Source organism: Protomyctophum bolini (assembly GCF_963924005.1).
Source record: "Protomyctophum bolini genome assembly, chromosome: 7".
Taxonomy (NCBI): domain Eukaryota; kingdom Metazoa; phylum Chordata; class Actinopteri; order Myctophiformes; family Myctophidae; genus Protomyctophum; species Protomyctophum bolini.
In genome coordinates, this window is record NC_137868.1 from 17,079,792 (window position 1) to 17,101,761 (window position 21,970).

General features: G+C 43.3%; 1 protein-coding gene across 1 annotated transcript in view; it reads right to left on the reverse strand.

The window, feature by feature from the left end:
* tmem145 (transmembrane protein 145) overlaps nucleotides 1-19,208 on the reverse strand; it is a 43,513-nt gene extending 24,305 nt beyond the window's left edge. Inside the window, exons 1-4 of the mRNA XM_080767595.1 lie at nucleotides 19,077-19,208; nucleotides 4,646-4,720; nucleotides 3,898-3,975; nucleotides 1,908-1,994 (exon numbers count right to left, since the gene is read on the reverse strand). Of these exons, the coding sequence (XP_080623721.1) occupies nucleotides 1,908-1,994; nucleotides 3,898-3,975; nucleotides 4,646-4,720; nucleotides 19,077-19,187 (351 nt within the window). The 5' untranslated portion in view covers nucleotides 19,188-19,208. The remainder of the gene's footprint in view (nucleotides 1-1,907; nucleotides 1,995-3,897; nucleotides 3,976-4,645; nucleotides 4,721-19,076) is intronic.
* Nucleotides 19,209-21,970: the final 2,762 nt, after the last annotated feature.

The following is a 21,970-nucleotide window of genomic DNA, read 5'->3' on the forward strand; positions in this document are numbered from 1 at the left end:
TTGTGAACTGCAAGCTGCACTGGCTCTCTCTCGCTCTCTGTTTCTCTCTCTCCCTCTCACAGACAGACTCTCATCTTCTTCTCTTTCGAGTGTGTGTGCCATGCAGAGGCACTAGAATATATTATTTATTAATCTGTTAGGAGGATTGTGAATACAAAAGTACAACTATTCAAATCGATGACTGCTTGACTGCTGGGGATTGCTTGCAATTATGAAAAGGCATGGGACTGGCAGGGGGGCTATTATAGACAATTCGGATTCCAAAAAACTTTTGAATTACTTGTTTGGAATCTCATACCGGTACTTTGGATTGAAAAGGTTATGATAAATTGTAATCTTTACTGGTTCGCCAAAAATGTGAGTCAAAATATTCACACTATACTGTAGCGCCCAGTATAATTATGTTAAGGAAAAGCTGGATAGACCACATCCCATATCCTGGAGTGAAAGTTGTCTTGCTTGTTGTAAGGCCAATGTGTAAGGCATTGAGGCAAATAATAGAAAATCCTGGCTTATGCTGATAGCTAATTTAACTGAGAGTTCCATTCCATAGTTGTGGCTTATTTGATTTGCTGCTCTGTAACTACAAGGTAATTTATGTGGCTGAACTATCATGCTCTGTGTCAAGCTTAATTTAGCTTGACAGCTGGTGACGGGCAAAAAGTAAGAACGTTTTTGCTACTCATCAATTCAAAGGCAGGTTGTGTCATTAGAAAGCTTACTTTCCTTAGTGGAAGCACTCTGAGCCCCACACCACATTCGGGATTCGTTTTCCACCGGGAAAAAAATATTTTTAGTTACTCTTTAGCCCTCTACCGATATTGCCAAGAGAAAACCTTCATAGAGAATATTTTTCCTCCACTGGCCAAAAAGTACCTTTTATACAGTACGTGTGGTGGTGGGCTCAGAGTGCTTCCACTAAGGAAAGTAAGCTTTCTAATGACACAACCCGCCTTTGTATTGGTGAGTAGCATTTATTTTTATTTATTTTATTTCGTTAACATAGCTCTAAAATAAAACGGCATTAGAGCTACGGACCGGAGCTACCTTGTACTATTGCTACCGAGCACCTTGTGGAATACAGTGTGATGCCCATGCACCCTTCTATGAATATAACTCTTTATAATACAAAACTGTCACATTAACAAAGTGCAGGTTTTCAGAAATGTACTGTATATTATGGCCAATTTCATTAGACCTAGATCTCTTCCAATTTCATCAAGTGGCACACTCTTACCATATTTCACACAACTCCACCCAAAGTTAAGGAGGCCATATCTTAGTGGGCATACAGTCAGAGGCCATATGGTAATAAGAAGATCACCACTTCCCCTCCTGGCCTCGGTCGGAAGTGTCCCTGAGAAAGACACTTAACTCCTAACCTAACTGCTCCCCCTAAACCTCCGTCTGAGCAGCTCAAACTGAATTTCCCCCACTGCACTAACAAAGGTCTTCCTGTGTGTGTGTGTGTGTGTGTGTGTGTGTGTGTGTGTGTGTGTGTGTGTGTGTGTGTGTGTGTGTGTGTGTGTGTGTGTGTGTGTGTGTGTGTGTGTGTACCCAACAAAACGTTGTCTCAATGGTAGTTACGTGGACCATGCAATTACTTGTTAAAGGTGATTCAATTATCTATCCTGTCCATGTGTGTTAAACAAGATATTAACCGCTTTAATAATGCAGCAAGTACATTAACCACTTACCAATTACAATGGGTGTGATTTTAAAAGCCAATTAAATGGTGCATGGTACTGTACATGTATGTGGGTCTGTGCATGTGCATGTGTCTGTGCATGTGCATGTGTCTGTGTGTGTGTGTGTGTGTGTGTGTGTGTGTGTGTGTGTGTGTGTGTGTGTGTGTGTGTGTCTGTGTGTGCGTGCGTGCATGCGTGCGTGCGTGCGTGCGTTCTTACCACACAGCCTGACCAGGTGTAGTGTGTGGTGAGGTTGATGACCTGGTTGTTCTCAGGCCTGAGAACGGCCTCCTTCTGGTAACAGTTCTGTACACGAGCAGAGAAAACACGTCACCGTGTTCAGACGTGGCTATTCTTTAGGTCAGTGGTTCGGGTCCGGCATGACCCCAAGGGGTCCTTGAGCAGGTTCCAGGGGGTCCCCAGCAAATGTAGTAAATAATAGCATAAACGTTTAACCACTTTAACCCTATACATTGGAAAATAGCCGATCTGCAAGCTCATCTTGGATTAATTTTCTTTATATACATTTTTGAAACATTTTCACAACACACGTATTGCCTGCCACAATTTATTTTTAGATTGGGGGGGGGGGGGGGGGGGTCCATGGACAAATAGACAATTTAAACACCAATTTGGCGGTCCTTGAAATGAAAATCTTTCAGAACAACTGCTTTAGGTAGTCTGTTATGCAATAATTATGTACCTGGAAACACTTCAATGAAACAACCCCCCCCCCCCCCCCCCCCCCCCCGTGCATATTCCCACGAACATCCAAGCAATTTGTCTATGTCAACATGGTTTAATAGACACAAGGGATCACAAGTTACACATCCTGTGTATAAATAATTTATAGTGCTTTAATTAAGGACATCTCAAGAGTAGTTAAGTGGCAGAAACTGAAGGTCTGCTTTGATTAAATGGCATTTTGACGTGGCATGGCATAGGCCTAATATTTTACATTATTTATGAGCTAGAGAGTAGAAAACTAACACCAGCCAAACACTCGTTGGCCAATACCCAGCATAATTTAGTGGACCTATTCTGTTATATTCTATCCGATTTGATTGATTTCTTGACAAGTCAAATAGTGACGGGAACTTGATTCAACAGCCCTTGTGGCATAAAAGGTTTGTGTCCTGACCTGAATACAGTGTCATAGACTAAGACTGATGACATGTCATAAGAGTGAGAACGAATGAACAGAAAGCTGTGTGCCCTACAGGGAAGATCATTCTGTTTAAAACTCCCTGGATTTTACCCTTATAGTCCGGAAACAAGTCATTGCTAAGAGTTCTAAAAGAAATAACACTAAGCCTGGACTTGGAAAGATAATTATTTGATGGATCTTCTACGGTCTCGACCACGCGCCAAGGTCACTACGTTTTTCTTTTAACGGCGTGGCACGGAAAGAGGCCAGCTGTGTAGAAGAGCGTTGGGTCTGTGTACTCTGTATGTAATGGCCAATCACAAGGTAATCACAGCTCAGTAACATTAGCGCACAATTAATGCTCATATATTAGTAACTCTTAGCTCATTGGTCATATTATGGAGGCATATTGTTCAAGATATATCTCAGGAAAATAGGGCATCCCCGCAAACTACACAGCTCAGCACATGCGGCTACATCAATCACAGCTCGGCAACATTACCACATAAAACTTGCATTAGGATCTTAGCTCATCATTGGTAATCACTAATCACTGATCGGTAGGCTGTGTTCAAGATTCTATATCACTGTAGCTAATGTAACAGGCTACTAATGTAAAAAGCAATTCTCCCACTTCAATAAGCTGAAGCAATGTTTTCACTTAATGTTTTAAGATGTAGGCTAAATCTCCCATTGGCATTGTTCAAAATATATCTCTATTCAGCATGATGCTGCTACACCAGCTCAGCTATCACTGCTAAGCTCATGTTAGCATATAATTTCTACTTTGTTCTCAAACTGCACACCTAGCAACTTGCTATCCATAGCTATACAGATTGCACTGGGAAACCATGCTGTTAACTTATTAGGCCGTGTTTTTGGAAGGGGGCCTGTGGGGTGTCTTTGTACTCGCCTCAGAACCCGCTATAGAACCTTTTCTCAAATAGTGGCTTGGCATAAAGACAAATATGGAGATATTTCAACCTGTAGTGGTGCTCCCTTTAATGCAGAGCTCTTTTTCCTCACAGCCCATACGAGACACAAGGGATATCAGCATCTCACCTTCTCATGCCTCTTGTACACAGCTGGCCACTGTGTGCTGTCGTCAAAGTAGAGCAGGATGTTCTGACAGCATCGAGACTGAGAGAAAGAGAGAGAGAGAGAGAGAGAGAGAGAGAGAGAGAGAGAGAGAGAGAGAGAGAGAGAGAGAGAGAGAGAGAGAGAGAGAGAGAGAGAGATTAAAAGAGCAGAGGGAGAGGAAGAGAGAGATTGAGAGAGAGCCAGGAGAAAGAGAGGGAAGAGGGTGCATGGGGGAGATAGGGGAGGAGAGTGAGAAGGCGTGAGATTTATATACGACACAATCTGGTTCAAAGTCCGCAGGCTAACAGGACAGCAGGATGAAAGAGCAAAACAGGAATAGAAGGCTAGAAAAAAGGGAGGACAATGTAGGAGAGGAAAGGAAAAGAGGACAAGTTGAGAGGTAGAGTGTGGCAGACAGGAACAGCCGGAGGAAAAGGGAAGAGCGATATCGTCAATTTAGCAGAAAAGGGAGGGGAGAAGGAGAGGCAAACTGAGTGAAGTGGAACAGAGAGAAAATGGCAGAAGTCATGAAAGAAGATCTCTAAAATATTTATGATTTCTGTGATATAGTAGATAGAAGAGTGGCAAAAAACTGAAGAAAAAAAACAAAGTGACGAGCATTCTCTCTCACACACGCGGCCATACACATCTTAAATGCTAAATTTGAATACAGAAGTTATTTCACAATGAAAAACACAAATGCACTCACATACACAATAAGTCGGCCTACCTTTGGATAGCGGAACCGGAAGTCAAGTCTCCCGAAGTCGGTGAGAAAGCAGAAGCGTGTGAGAAACAACCAGTCCTGTAATCACATAGGAAAAGAGAGGAGAGAGGAATGACACGATGATGAGAGAGGCATTTATTGTCACTTGGAAGTTTGACTTTTTCGCACATCCTACTCACACATGGCATGCATAATATAGAAGCTTTAACACGTCCTCAGAGAGGCGAGATAATGACATTCAAGTGCAGCTTCAATGCCATGCTCAAGGGTTTTTGGCAGCGGGCGTGGGTGCTGCGCTATAGCTGTGACACCTGACAACCCCCTCGAATGCCAGGTGGGAGAGGTGAGTAGACACTCGGAAAGAGAGTGTGTGTGTGTGTGTGTGTGTGTGTGTGTGTGTGTGTGTGTGTGTGTGTGTGTGTGTGTGTGTGTGTGTGTGTGTGTGTGTTTGTGTGTTGGGGTGGAAGCCAGTGGCTCAGGGGTAGAGTGGCAGTAGACTGGCTAACTATACCACCATCTCCGAATGCTATGCGGTGAATTGAATACACAGAACCACAATGGAAACAATTTTTGTGTGATATCCTTTTAGCATTAATGTATAACTGTACCGCTGTACTTTTTGCAAAATGTAGCCTAAATATAGTATTAAATCAATCAATCAATCCGTACTCCAGACTGTGTGACGGAAGCATTCGAAAATTGCGGGAGGCAACAGTCTGGCTTCCGAGACTACAGGTGTTACAGGTGTTCGCACCTGGAAACGACTGAGATTCTGATGATGCTGCCGTAAGGGTTGGGGGAGAAACATGACCAAAACATTCCTAATTATAGACATACATAGAATTTATAATGATAAATCTATCAAATATTTAGTATTAGTATTATATGGCGTTATTATTTGGCTTGTTTTGGCTTATTTCTCTCGCCAAGAGTTGGTTTGTTTTGGGCTTGTTTTTGGAGGCGGGTTGGCTAATTTCTCTCACAAGAGTTGGCAACACTGGTGATGGGCCATAAGTAAGGGAAGGGGGAGGGGCACAAAGGGACTTGTCCTACTCTTAATATTATTCAGCCCATAAGCTTGGCAGCATGATAGTAGATAATAGTGCTGATGGCATAGTTCACTGGGCTTACATAAGACACTGCGGCATCGGCAGCAGTGGCTATCAGTCAGAAGAATACACATATTTATACGTACTGTAGAGATCCATACAACCACAGATATATTTTATTTTTATTAAACCTTTATGTAACCAGTAAAAACACATTGAGACTGCGTCTCTTTTACAAGTGCGAACTGGCCAAGAGGCATAAATAAAATTACACTTCAATACTACATCGTAAATGTCACATTTTGGAACAGCAAAATACACAATATACAAAATCTAAACCGAAATAATAAATATATAGGCATGAACATAGGCTTTGTACATATCCATGTGCAGATGCTGGACTGTACATCTAAGATGATCCTTTTGAAACTTCTCAAGGGAACTTTCAAAGACAATTTTAGTCTGGACTGTAGGTCGTTCCACGACCAAGGGCCAAAGAAGGCCAGACATTTTTTACCCCCCTCGGATTTGAATGCTGGTACTACACACCGTAGCCAAGCATTTGACCTTGGCCGTGTGCACCTGCGGCAGAACACAACACGCACACACCCACACCCAGGGCTGGATAAGAGGCAGAATGTGACATAAGAGGGATGATCTAACTATGCCATTGTCTCAACTACACCAACTAATAAAGGTTTCTTACTGGCGTGTTACGGGCGGATGGACGGACAGTTTGATGAGTGCTTCATTGAGTGCACAGTAAAGTTAGTTACATTAGTTCTGTATAAATTCTGGTGGTGTTATCACAGGCTATAATTAATATACAATAATATTGATGTTGCCCAGCCCTAATTCCTTGTTATTTTTTCATTTAAAACAAAAATATATAATGTCACAATTCAAAATGTTAATGTCACAATATTATCTTCACAATATTTATCAAGGTATTTGGAGAAAGAAATTGTGATATTTGATTTTGCACGACTAACACTCTCAGTCACTCTGTGTCTCTGTCTGCTACCCACGGAAATGTCGGTGTCGGTATTCCCTCTTGTGTTTAATCATCTTTCTAATTTGTATTTTCACAACTTCTTCTCTTGTCTGTTTTACAGTCTCAGACATTTAGGGGCGCTCATCCTTGAGCTACTAATGAACGAGAATGAGACTCGCTGGCAAAGGTTTTCAATCCCTTTTATGAATCACTAATTTCACTAGATTAATACATAATTAAATGTTTGCAAATGTATTCTACCCTTTTAATACTTTGACAAACCTTGATTAAAATCGGTTAGGTACACAATGTTCCCTTCATAAGCAACGTAATCAGTTGGGCTGTCATTAGTTGTACAATAATAATGATCAAGAATGCGCAATCACAGTCTTCAATAGAGAGGACTTTCATTCATTTTAACCTAAACCCTGAGGTAAAGACACAATCATAATGACCAGAACATAATGAACATTCCAGTCTCTCAACCACATGAGGACAGTCCGCCAAGACCGCCATACATAAAGAAAAATAATACAATCCAGATATACTGTACAGTACAGTAGTCAAAACATCATACAATACAGATAATAAAGCAGGGTATCCCTACCTGTGCACCTGGGCAAGAAGCAAACTAGTAAGTACAGTATATTCAGAAATAACACCACTGCTTTGGCACCATGTTTCCAACCTCTCTGTCAGTGTCATAAAACGGTGTCCTGCATGCATAATGGTCTAAAAAACCAGGATCATCTTATAATAATGGATGACACAGCCCTGGTGCTAGAAATATGAGTTTGTGAAAAAACATTCTTTGAGCTAAATCTTGCCTTTTCCATTCAGCCGCTGTTCTTTGTCCTTGAAATAAAACCAACATCATATCTCAGGGATGCATCTACAGAACCACTTTTAAGATCACCTGGGGGCTTTACATAGGCCTAAGTATTTATCTGCCCTACAGTAGGTTTGGTGGAAATTGCTTTCTGTACAACATAATCGAGCAAAGTACACAGTTAAATCCCTTAAGGGTCCATTCATAGACTCTCAGAGTGTATCTGTATTAACAATTTGTATTTTACAGTGTAGCAATAGTGGTAAACAGTCCACGATCACCTATGCTTAAGAGATATTGAATGTGGTTAGTTTTTTGTTTTACCCCTGGAGGCATAAGTATAATAATACGTAAGTGGGTAATATTCTTTATAAAACTATGTTATTTAGATAGATACTGATGTAATGATTCGCACCGAGCTGGGAACAAACCGCAGTCTCAAATTTGTCAATGATAACCTCCATCTTTAGCAAGCTAAAACCATAGAAGAAACGTGAACAGACCGGCATGATGAGAGCTGAAGGAGCAGCGCTGAGTGTGCGTGTGTGTGTATGTGTGTGTGTGTGTGTGTGTGTGTGTGTGTGTGTGTGTGTGTGTGTGTGTGTGTGTGTGTGTTTATGTTGATGTAGCAGATGTTAAAATATTAAATGGGATCTATACCTGTATGGTGCCTGTTTGTGGTTACAAACAAGTTACAAACTGACATGTTTGTGGAAAAAGTCTATTCTGTGGTTTTAACTCTATCAGCTATTCTAATACTCTAGCTGTAGATATTTGTAATTTGTTCATTCTTAATTGTCAATAGTGATGATATATAAAATAATCACACTCATCGCACAATCGCACTCTTATCATCATACATCATACAGTACATCACATTCCATGCTCAGTCAATCAAATCATCACGAATGTCATTCCGACCAATCACGTTTGGCGCCTTCACTGTTGTACTTTACCCCTCCGCACCACCATGACCAGTGAAAGACTGAGCAACCTTGGAGTGGTACAGTGAGTGTGCCACACTTAATGTGGAGGCCAAGAGAGCCAAGGTCTCTAGCAGACATAGAAACCACAAATTGTTTTTCTTTTTTGTTTTGTTATTGCTCTTCTAAATAGTGGTTACTCTTCACTGTTTGAGAATGATTGAGTACTGCTTGTTCATTATGTGTGGGCCATGAGACAAACCTCCATAGAAAATAAATTGAAGCTGCGCTCCCCCCAGGACAATCATGAGACACTTCTTTTCCATGTGTGAGCGAGCCCTTAGGATGCAGTCTACACAGCGTAATACGTACTTCAGGCTGTAGCCTCTCAGTCTACACAGCGTAATACGTACTTCAGGCTGTAGCCTCTCAGTCTACACAGCGTAATACGTACTTCAGGCTGTAGCCTCTCAGTCTACACAGCGTAATACGTACTGCAGGCTGTAGCCTCTCAGTCTACACAGCGTAATACGTACTTCAGGCTGTAGCTTCTCAGTCTACACAGCATAATACGTACTTCAGGCTGTAGCCTCTCAGTCTACACAGCGTAATACGTACTTCAGGCTGTAGCCTCTCAGTCTACACAGCGTAATACGTACTTCAGGCTGTAGCTTCTCAGTCTACACAGCGTAATACGTACTGCAGGCTGTAGCCTCTCAGTCTACACAGCGTAATACGTACTTCAGGCTGTAGCCTCTCAGTCTACACGGCGTAATACGTACTTCAGGCTGTAGCTTCTCAGTCTACACAGCGTAATACGTACTGCAGGCTGTAGCCTCTCAGTCTACACAGCGTAATACGTACTTCAGGCTGTAGCCTCTCAGTCTACACGGCGTAATACGTACTTCAGGCTGTAGCTTCTCAGTCTACACAGCGTAATACGTACTGCAGGCTGTAGCCTCTCAGTCTACACAGCGTAATACGTACTTCAGGCTGTAGCCTCTCAGTCTACACAGCGTAATACGTACTGCAGGCTGTAGCCTCTCAAGGTCGTGGCCCCTCAATCGGGACAAAGCTCCCGAATGCCCTTGATCATGATGCCAGCTGACATGCACTGGGATAAACCTTTAACAATGTGTGTATATTTGCAGGAGAAAGATGTTTATGGTGTGGTCTTCATGTTTGCTGTTGCCCTCAGGTTGCCCCCTATTTTAACTGTTGACAAAAAAAACGCTGACCCTGCCGCCACGTCCCCATCCACTCCCCTTTGATCTGCCCTCGTGACACGCTCCACATATGGCCGTCTCCATATATGAAGATCACGACAATGACCTCATCAAACCCTGGATAGCCATACATGGAGAAGACTGGAGCATCACCTAGATCTGCATGATATATGGAGCAACTCTACATCTGATATCAAACTATAAAATCTCCATATATGGAAAACTAGAGTTCTCAACAGGCACGAAAATGAAGGGCCGGCCTTACCTGGGCCCTCATCAAACCCTGTGAACTCAAGACACTGCCCCCGCTGCCACCCTTAGATCTCCATATATGGAGCTGACCTGTTCTGACATTCCATTATGTTGATCTGACCTCATCAAACCCTGTACACTCGAGACACGCTCCATACTGTATATGGCCAGTAAATAATTAATGACATACTGTATGTTGATCTGACGCCCCATCCCAAAGCGACAGCGCTCGTCCAGCAGTCTGCCGGCACGTCACCCAGGTGGATGTGTGCACGCGATCTCGCCCTCAAGGGTCTTACTGGTATTTAGTAAATGAACACAGGATTTTACAGTGCAGACTGGGGTCCCAAAAATCGTATCAATTTGTGATAGGTGGCCTAATACGCTACATATCAAACTGTCGGTCCTTGAAATTAAAAAGGGTCTTAAAAAACTGGATCCAACAGCCATTCATGTCCTCTCTCCAACAGTATTGTTTCCACTTCCAGTCAAACCACACACCAGAGAGCCGTTTGCACGTTCTTCCAAGGCTCTCAAACAGAACCGATGTGTTCATTAAAGCTGCCCTCTGGCTTGGCTGTTTTTGACTTTTGATCTTTCACCAAAACGAGAAAAAAAGAAAGAAAAAGAAAAACATCAAATCCCTCCAGGCAACATTATGTACAGTAATTACCATTTCCCCCGGTGTTCTCTCTACATAAACAAGCGCAGTAATTTCTTTGCTGGGGAATAAAGTGTGACCGGAGCACCGGAGCATTATGCCGGCACTGCTGCCACAGCTGACAGTGCCGTACATCACTGCAAGCACAAAACTGCAGCCATATTTCAGCCTCCGCCAAGCTTGGCTTTGGCTCTGGTGCCCCTGTGCTATAATTCAACTCAAACTCCACCGAGTTCCATAAAAGACGAACCGTGGGTCCCCACTGCAGCCCCTCCCATCGTCGGGCCCGCCTCTCGGCTCAGTGGCCACGGGTGACGCTTTAGGCCATCGGCATGGTAACGGGACCGGCGCTGTAAAGTGCACTGTGAGAGGCACTGACCCATGGCCGGAGCGTCCCCGGAGAGAGAGAGAGAGAGAGAGAGAGAGAGAGAGAGAGAGAACACGATTGAAGGAGGGATAGGGGTGGAAGGGGGGATATATATCACTTGAATGACCAGGGACTGGGAGGGACTGTGAAAGAACCCCTTGTTGAAAGTGAGTGCACACACTCATGCACGTGCACAGGTTCTCCCGCAGGAGTGCATGCGGATGGACACTCACACACACACTCCACGCCATGCCCAGTTGGTCCGAAACAACGAACACACACCCCTACAGATGGCTGCACGCATGCACACATGTCTCACACACACACACACACACACACACACACACACACACACACACACACACACACACACACACACACAATTCCCCCTATCATTGTCATAGCAACCACCGTTTGCAGCTGCCATAGAAACATCAAAAGGCCCGGCCATTTATTCACAACACACACAAGCACTTTGATTCCGACGCTGCCTCCCTGCATCCTTCCTTCAATTTACCTTCACAATAACGCAGTCTTCACAGTGCGGGCTGACCAAGTGGCTTTCAGAACGACTAATTGGGCTCTTTGAGCCGTTTCATTCCACTTGGACACACAAAAACACCCAGGACAACTCGTGCATAGGCGAGACGATCATGATATTTTACGTTTAACAATTAACAATTTAATTGTGATTTTGGCATTGGACATTGGAACATACATTTACAAGAACTACGCTTCGGTTTGCCTTTTAAGCTTTGGAAAAATAAATTAACAGGGTAGAGGGAACGTATGACAAATAACTTAAATACACAAAGATGTATGACATGGCATAATCTAGTCAACTGCTGAAATGTAGATACCCTCATCCAGAAGATGTGTGTGTATGTATGTGCATGTGTGTATGTATGTGCATGTGTGTATGTATGTATGTATGTATTTGGTTAAAATGGGTGGGGTTTAAAAAAAGGCAAAAGCTTGCTCTGGTGCACTGGCCTAAAAGTGGGTCCTTAAAAACTGCTAAAACGTCTGAAATGTATGTGTGTGTGTGTGTGTGTGTGTGTGTGTGTGTGTGTGTGTGTGTGTGTGTGTGTGTGTGTGTGTGTGTGTGTGTGTGTGTGTGTGTGTGTGCTCGCGCGCGTGTGTGTGTGTGTGCACACAACATGCGCGTGCACACATGCATGCACACCCACAAACACACACACTTATTTTAAATTAAAACATGCACTGTGCTCGGCAGGTGGTGAAGACACTTCTCTGCCTTTGCCAAGTGGGTGAATATTTCCTCATTAAGATGTCACATACTGTACATCCAGGCAATATCCAGCTTGGAGGTCACTGGTCTCATTAGCCAAGACTTAGCCGAGGTCACTGGTCTCATTAGTCGAGGCTTAGCCGAGGCCACTGGGACGACTAAAAGGCATAGGATAGCACACAGGTATCCCACATGGTACTGGGACTACAAGGCTATAGGATAACAGAGCTATCCTACGTGATACCAGTACACTATGGACTAACAGGGCTAGGATAACAGAGCTATCCCACATGATACCAGTACACTATGGACTAACAGGGCTAGGATAACAGAGCTATCCCACATGATACCAGTACACTATGGACTAACAGGGCTAGGATAACGGAGCTATCCCACATGATACTGGGTCTAACAAGTAAAGGACAGGGTGGCATGGCATTGGTTCGACCTCCCGTTAGTTCGACCATTACTAACCTTACTAACCCTATCTCTACCCCTAACCTAAACATGCAAGCACGGAAGCAGCGCATGTTCGCCAACCTTAATGCATGTTCGCCAACCTTAATGCATGTTCGCCAACCTTAATGCATGTTCGCCAACCTTAATGCATGTTCGCCAACCTTAACGCATGTTCGCCAACCTTAGCGCAAGTTCGCCAACCTTAATGCATGTTCGCCAACCTTAACGCATGTTCGCCAACCTTAATACATGTTCGCCAACCGTAACACATGTTCGCCAACCTTAACGCATGTTCGCCAACCTTAACGCATGTTCGCCAACCTTAACGCATGTTCGCCAACCTTAATGCATGTTCGCCAACCTTAACGCATGTTCGCCAACCTTAACACATGTTCGCCAACCTTAACACATGTTCACCAACCTTAATGCATGTTCGCCAACCTTAACGCATGTTTGCCAATCGTAATGCATGTTCGCCAACCTTAATGCATGTTCGCCAATCTTAATGCATGTTCGCCAACCTTAATGCATGTTCGCCAACCTTAACGCAAGTTCGCCAACCTTAATGCATGTTTGCCATGTTTGCCAACCCATAACACACCTAGCGTACTGTATCTCACATGATACTACACGGACAATAACAAACCAAAGTAAAACACAAACACAAGTCAGTCAATGTAGCCCAGAAGCATAGTGAGTGTGTGTGTGTGTGTGTGTGTGTGTGTGTGTGTGTGTGTGTGTGTGTGTGTGTGTGTGTGTGTGTGTGTGTGTTTGTTTGTTTATGCACTTATGTACTATGTTTAAGATTATCAATTTTCTGTGTGTGTGTGTGTGTGTGCCCCAGGGGACAAGAACGGTGGATGGGGTGTCTACCTTAATTCCCTTTTATATACCCCTTGGCTACTGCATTGTGATGCAGAGTCATTCACCTCTTTCCGTGTGTGTGTGTGTGTGTGTGTGTGTGTGTGTGTGTGTGTGTGTGTGTGTGTGTGTGTGTGTGTGTGTGTGTGCGGACGGACACCCCATTAATCAATCGCTATGCCTCGACGCAGTATACGGTCACTACAGCAGTCTCTCTCTCCTTCACCCACTCTTGCTCTCTCTGTCCTTTCATCTCACTGTCTTGCCGTCTATTCCTCCTGTCTCTCCAGATCCCTGTTTGCTTGCTAAGGCTCATTAACAATTAATTACCAATCAGCTAGTCGAGTCACCCCTGGACCGCTGTGCTTCTCAATGATTCATTAGTCAGGGTTACACAACGCTGCGACGCATAAACACATGCACGCCCCAACACAAGCACAGACACAGACACACACACACACACACACACACACACACACACACACACCCACACACAGAGTAAAGTTCTATCTTTCTGTCGCCCAACCTCTATCACTTCCATATTCGAGTACATAGACCTTGCAGGCCCTCACTAGCGCAAGCAGCATGTACAGAAACTCTCAAACACGGCTGTGAGTGGAAAATCAAACACACACACACACACACGCGCACACACACACACACACACACACACACACACACACACAAACATGCAGCGTGTAATTGCAATAGTTTGAGTGGTAGCAGTTGGGGATAATCATGCAAGAGATAAACACTCTTCAAGAGTCAAGAGAATGAATGGGGTGGTGGGGTCACCGTTCAAGGGCCTTTTGAAATGCCCAATACAAACACAGACTACATTTGGCTCTGCTGTGCCTGTGAGTGGAGCTGTTATGTGGTTGAAGTACGTTGCTCAAGGGCACCACAATAGTTGTTGCACGCTAACAGTGCACTGTGTGAGGTTCAACCACCATCTGGTGACATGACAGCCGACAGCCGTGCCCAACACAAAACACCATTATATCCAACAGTTAACACAAGTCGGACACACACGGACAAATGGACATTACTGCAACATTGCATTCAGACATTAGACTAATACACAGACGACAGACAAAGCTCCTGTACTGGATTCCCTGAGTCACATCCATGAGGCAGCACGTATGCAGCTTGTATCATTGAAATGCAGGGCCTGCCTCCAAGCATCTCTTTTGGGGACGAAAGTACCACACAAATGGAAGCAACAGGGGCAATGGAGAAATGGCTGCTGTCTTCTTACAGAAGTAAACAAAACAATAATATTTAACCTGACCAAATATATTATTTCACAAACATATTTGGGGAGAAAAGCAATACTATTATTCCTTTTAAAAAGCTCTTTCTTGTTATTTATTATTGGTCTAAATAAGCGGTTCCAAACCTTTTCGGGATCAGGGCCCACTTCAAAATATCGAAGCGTTCGTGGCCCACACACTTGACCGCTTAACACGACAGCCGATCAAAGCATGTTTATTTTAATGAATGATCAATCGATCCAATCGTGTTTCCGGCTTGGATCAGTGAACTCTAACCTACAGGTTGGGAATTGCTGGTCTACGCCACCGTTTCCCAAACAGTGGGTCAGGATCCATTTGTGGGTCACGGACACATTTTTATGGGTTCCTTTATTTTTTGTTTCATATTGTTGGCCAGAAGGTACTGCGCCTGTATGCCAGGCATTTTCTGTGTTTTCGGGTAGATTCCTTTCCACGTCACCGGCATGGAGAACATCATTGTAACGATCGGCTATTATTAGCGTTAGCTCACACTGTTTATCTTTCGCCAGAAACGTTAACATGTCGGGAGCGATGCAAGACAAAATCACAAATGACATCCCAACCTCGGATGCATCAGAAAAAAACATGGACAGCGCTCGTAGTTGCAGAGAAATGAGGCATTGGAAATGTCAGTTTGACTGGAGGTGCAAAGATCCTGGTGCTGGGGGTGACGGAGGCGTTGTCTAGTAACTAGACTAATGTTAAAACCTGATGTTCTGCTGAACCGCTTCATATATGGTTCGGGCGGGGTACGTACGAAGCTGGCAGATCACGTTCCATAGCGTGCGCGCTATGGAACGTTAGCTGGAACGTTAACGTTAATGATGGTAATCATTAGAAAATGATTACCATAATGTTTTGGGATGTAGTCAAATTAGCTGATCTACAAGCTTGTATATCTGCTATTTTCACTAATTTGGGTCCCGGGCAAACATCTCATTTCTCCTTTGGGTCTTGAGCTGAAAGGTTTGGGAAGCATGCGTCTGCATGGCTTTTTTTTTGAGGGGTGCAAGCCCCTCCTAGTCCTATATACAGCTTTTTTTTGTCCTGAACTCTTGTCACATTTGAAAATGAGTGTCTGAACAAATCGTCTTTTTGTGGAAACACAAACATTAAATGCCATTGATGAAATGTACGTCATATGTAGACGAGCAAATCGGCTATTTTGTCCTACCACAAACATAACAGATGAGTTTTTTTAATCATTGTATCATGGTTAAAAGATAATAACATAATTTGACACATTAATTCATCTTTAAGCATAACTCAAGAACAGCTACAGTAATAAAGTAACAGGTCTGCTGTGCTAGCCGCCTCTATGGTAGCCTGGCTAATAAGCCAGATCGAATCAGCCGTTGGCAAAATGTAGCCATAGCTACCTCTATGGAGCCCTGCCTGTGTGACTGTCGTGTTCCACCACCTCTATGGAGCCTTGCCTGTGTGACTGTCGTGTTCCACCAACCATTCTGCATGTTCCAATGAGCACCCCCCTATCCCCACTGCATTATACTTGCAAATGTCAAACTCTAGCCAAACCCCCCTCCCCATAACCCCTCCCTCCCACGACCCCCATTCCACTGCAGCTGCTGATATGCTGTTTTACAGTGAGTTTAGCATTTCAGAACGAACACTGAGGCTTGCACGTGTGTGTCTTCCAGAGTAAGGAAATGGGGAGAGCAGGGTGAAAAGATGGAGATAAAGTGTGTTTGCAAGAGAGATTGATAGAGAGGGACAGAGACACAGTGTCAGAGAGGGAGAGAGATGAGGGGGAGTAAGTGGGTGACCTTGGGGCAGAGGAGTATAAAGGAAAGAGTCAAGAATGACTATGTGTTTAACTGGTCCACTGGTTAGACTTGCATGCTGAGAATGTATGCACATGCACGCGCACGCGCACACACACACACACACACACACACACACACACACACACACACACACACACACACACACACACACACGCACGCACAACGTGCAGTGCAGTTTTGCTCAGGGTGCTCCATCGTTCTTTCAGCTGGTTCACTAAACACAAAGAACACTCCCTGCAGGGGGCAATAAAACATGCAACCTACTTGTCAATTTGTCTAACTATTCACTTTACTTCTTGACTTTGAGTCCTCTATTCACAGCTGTGACAGTAGTTCTGAGAATACATATTCATTCAATCTATGTTCATGTAAAATAAGCCTCGTTTGTTTTAAGGGCTAGTCGGAAACAAATGTATAACACAAAACCTGGGGGATAAGAGGAAGGCAAGAGATCTCACACACACACACACACACACACACACACACACACACACGTTTAGCCTAGTGTGACTTGGAGCAGGTGTCAGGTGGGGATCTGGTGCCTTGCCCGAGGGCAGTGCTGCAACAGTAGCTATACCGATAGAGAGCTGATATTCTGGGGAAAACATTCGGCAGAAATAGACCAGATTGGTTATATCTTTTCAGCAAAGGCGGAGTGGACTTAAACCCATGGGGGAATCTGGTCAACCTTATTATATGGTTTAAGTAATTAACTTTTATTTATTTGTAACTTTTCAAATGTGTAATTTCTCTCTTTGATATAGGATATGGCCAAAATAGGGCTGCCAGGGTTATGTTTATGGATAATGTTTTTGGTGCAGGACATTAGAATACATGGCACATTATTGATTGTTATAGTACATTAAGTGTCATATGTTGTCTTAATGTATTCAGGGGGAGGTTTTGCTGAGCATACATGAACAGCATCAATGCTGGGGAACTGCCAAGAACCAGAAGCAGCAGCTCCACTGGATCAATTAGTGTTGAAGTGCCTTGCTCAAGGAAACCTTCTATTGGTTGGTGGAGAGGGGAGAGCATTATTTATTCACTTGTCTTTAGTTTACCTATAGTCACAATCCCCCAGACAGTCACATCCTTGAAGGGGTTCCAGGGTTTACCATGCACGTAAATTAATGGACCACACAGGTCATCTGTAACTCTCAAAGTTAAATTTAAATTATTTGCTATTTGCTATTTTAAAAAAAAAGTATATCAAATGAGGGTAGGCTACTTTAAATCGGAGAGTGGGATTTCTATCTGAGCTCACACCATGCAGTTCCCCCCACCCACAACACACCTGTTGACAACCATGCTTCATGCTTCCAAAAAGGCAGGTCAAACACGTTCTCCTGCGTGTTATCCTTGTATTTGCAGCCATTATATCCCAATAGTCTTTTACAAGGCAAAACAGCGATATTCTCTGATGCACAGTGGGATTCATTCGTGGCTATACTACTGTCTGTATGGCGTGTGGTGAGTGCCTGAGTGGCGTGACTCGTGACCTGTAGCCTAAATTAAATATATGGAATCCTCAACAAAATCTTGCATTTGTCAGGAGGTAGGCCTTCTTCTCCTCCGATTCGGTTTCAGAGTGAATACAAGGCTAGCTAGGCTGGCCTGGGCACACATGTTGCAAGCAACTATATAACCGTCGAGGTGTATAGATAGGCTAGAAAACCACTAAGTGTCAGTGTCCCTATATCTGCGGTTTATTTTAACACTCTTGCGCGCCGTGGCAGCAGTGATAAGGATACCTGAATCCTTGTGCATGTTGTGAATACCGGAGCACTTGCAAATATTTGACTTAAAAGTGTATAAAAAAACAGTCAAACCGAACAATGTGGGCAGGAGAGATCAGCTATAGTGACTGATCTCTCGATCTGACCGATGTTAGCATGCAGGGATGACTTGATCTCGGATGCAGCCATAGGAGACAGGAGACTGCTCGAAACCAAAAGCTGCGCGCTTCAGAACACTGAAGCACCTGTAACGGGTCTATTCAGTTTCTGTTAATAAGCACAAATGGCCTAATTTGCATTTTAACTATTATAGCCTACAAAAAGAAAGAATTGCAATAGATTGAGTCATGAGTATTATGGCTAAATGCAAACTACCACATAATGTGGTCAAATGCACGCTATGCCAAATGTATTGGACAGGAGAAAGATAATTGCGCTGCATATATGACACGCATAGCCTACAGATGATGCTTCAACGCGCGGCAGCGGCAGATTCTATACAAACAACAACGATCCAAATCCCAGAATCAACTTAGCGGGGGCTTAATTTGGTATAATATCCATCTCAGTCTATACTGTATAGCAGCCAGCTATACCACCACCAGACACCTGCGTGCGAAAACGCAGAGAACCCCGTATATCCGCGTAAACTGTCATACGGGTAAATATACGGGCAATATTATTGCAAGTAATGTGCTGCCTATAAAGAAAACAAGCCTTACCTCTTTCGTATTGACGATGCCTTTGACGTATTTCCCCAGAACAGGAGCTACACAGAGGACGCTGAACAGCACGGCCAAGCAAAGGAGTCTCTCGCAAAGCCTAACCTCCATGTTTCTCCGCGGCTCGTCGGTTCTCCTCGCACCCGTCCGCGCTCCCACAGCCGTTGTTCGGCAGCGCAGGGTCCAGCCAGGGATCCACACGGCGAGGAGATGCAAGCAGAGGCGCGCGTTCCCGTGTGCATGTGGCCCCCAATAGTTGAGCCTCTGCCTCAGGACTGGAGCGCGCATTGGATACGAGCGCAGCAACCATTAGCGCTCCTCTTCCTCGACCGGTGCGCGAGGAAGAAGCCGGAGGCACGTTGCGCGTTCTTGCTTTGAGATTGCGACATGTCCAGATCAAATAAATATGGCATCAATTCAAAGCCATTAATAAAACACCCGTTTTCTTTGCACAGTCACAATGAACTGTTCTGCTTGCAGTGACGCTCAAGCCTTTTCCATCTATAGTCCATATGCCATGGGCAGTGTTGGGCAATATTACTCAAGAGTAACTAATGTTACTTATTGAGGGGCGCTAGCCCCTCCTATGTCCAGCTTTGAGGGTTTGTGACTTTGTGTAAACACAAACATTGTCTTAACAAACAATGAATGCCAATATATGACATTGACAATTGTAAAACTAGTCAGGTTGTAGGGCAGGAGGATAAGAATCAGACGGGTTTATCAGACTGCTGGTTTATTGCGTTCTCCACATACAGGGGTATATTTACAACTGACTCATGACGTGCAGGAACCTGTCACTCAAAACACCGGTAGCCTACCTGTAACGCCCACCGAAGTACGGCGGCTCTACATGGACAAACACAATCATTTAGTCAAATGATCTACAACAATGAATGGCAGGGCCAATTAGCATTGGGCCGATGGGGCCGTGGCCCGAATTTGAAGTCGGTGGGACGAACGGTTCTCGAGTTACGTGGATTACACACGTACAGACAGAGACATATGGTGCATTTATAGATAACGGCATATACCCCCCCCCCTTCAAAAAATGGATAGCCTACTACAACAACAACAACACAATCTGTTTAGTCAGCTTCTTTTAGAACCGAATCCAATTGTTTTGAATAATAATAATCTCGCTTGATCTTTTAAGTTTAATGTTTTCAAATGGTAGCCAACAAATCCTGAGTAATATGTGCTATATGTTTTACAAAGTAATAAGGTATAATATTGTTTTGGCAGAATAATACCTTACTCATTACTGGGTATAGAAACCTGCCGATGGCGGGTCAGCATAGGCTATAGCTCTATGCTGTGAAGTCTTAGTGTATACATGGCTTATAGGAACCAAATGCACCACATTTGTATAGTGTAGTGAAATTAACAGTGAGGATTTTTACTGTCTATAGGAAAAAAGACTGCTGAAACAGATACCAATATTTGCCTGCAAGGAAAAAATACATAACTGAAGGGCTATTTTTAACCTTAAAGAATTTCAGATTTGAGGGACAGCTAATGCGCATATCCAAAAGGTTAACATCTGTATTGACCTTTTGGTGAAATTCTGACTGAACAAAGGTCCAGATTTGATTAAAAGTCTTGGTATTTACGCAGTCAGTCACTGGAAAGAAAAAACAAACAAACATGAAAAGCTATCAGAGGGTTGAGTAATGTCTGGACGGAAGATTGAATTTTCATCCTTCAGTATATTATGTTGATGGCGGATCTGATCACAGGCAGGGCTGCAACTAGGCTATCGATTATTTTCTTAGGGATTATTGTATCAATTAATAGAGTACCACTTTTTACATTGTTTTATCTATGAAGTGTTTTAAAAAAAAAACTTTAAGCCCCATTTAACACTTACATACAACAATGTCACACAAATGGCTGATCTCTATACAGGCTCACATGTAGATGTGCCATTTTTGCTATTAGAAAAAAAGCAATATTATCTTTTCCCCCAAATCAATTTGTTTCTAAAAATCCATTCGTTCCAACTGTTGCACCGAAAATCAAAGGCACAAAACATTGATCTTTTCTTTATATATATATATTTATATTTAAAATAAACAGGGAAAACAAACAGACTACTTCATTGCATATATGAAGCCTGATTTATATTTCATTGTATGACGGTCTCCTTTGATGAAAATAGTCGATCTACAAAGTCAAAACACGTGGTGGATCTGCATGTATAGACTGGCTATGCCATCATAGGACAGAGCATAATAGGCATGACAGCATTCAGTCAAACCTACAAAGAAAAAAGTTGCAGGGGTCAGAATCATAACCATTGAAAGTAAAAGTTTGTACAGGAATAATGTGTCATATATATATTTATATCTATTTTCAATATACATTCATTCCTTTTTTTTATTCACAGGTTTGCACTTGTGGTGTTTTCTATTTATAAAACGGAGAAGAAAGCTCAAGTAAATGTCAATCATTTTTGGTTCCAGTCTGTTTGCATAGACCTACATAGACCTTCTACAGCTTATTGATTTCAGAGCAGCATCTTGCAGTGCATTAAAGACTGTGTATGGAGTAGGCTACTCACTGATGAGAATTAATGTCTGGTTTTATAAAACCAGACAGTCAACAAATGACAGTAAACAGTGATGTTTATTTCCCCCCCTCAGAGAACTGTTGAGCGATGCTGCTGGTCATGGTCAGTTTGCATGAGAGGTTCAGAATGTGTGCAGCTTTCAAGGAGCCATGAAAAGCGAAAACACACAAACTCTGGGTTCGATTTGTATATTAAAAACGAAGAGGGCGGCACATTTTCTTGAACACAAGACGTATATCGTAGAAAATAGCTGATCTAAGCTCAATTCGTCGCTGCGCATTTGACCTGTAAATTGGCTGTTTCCTACCCTCACAGCACATTG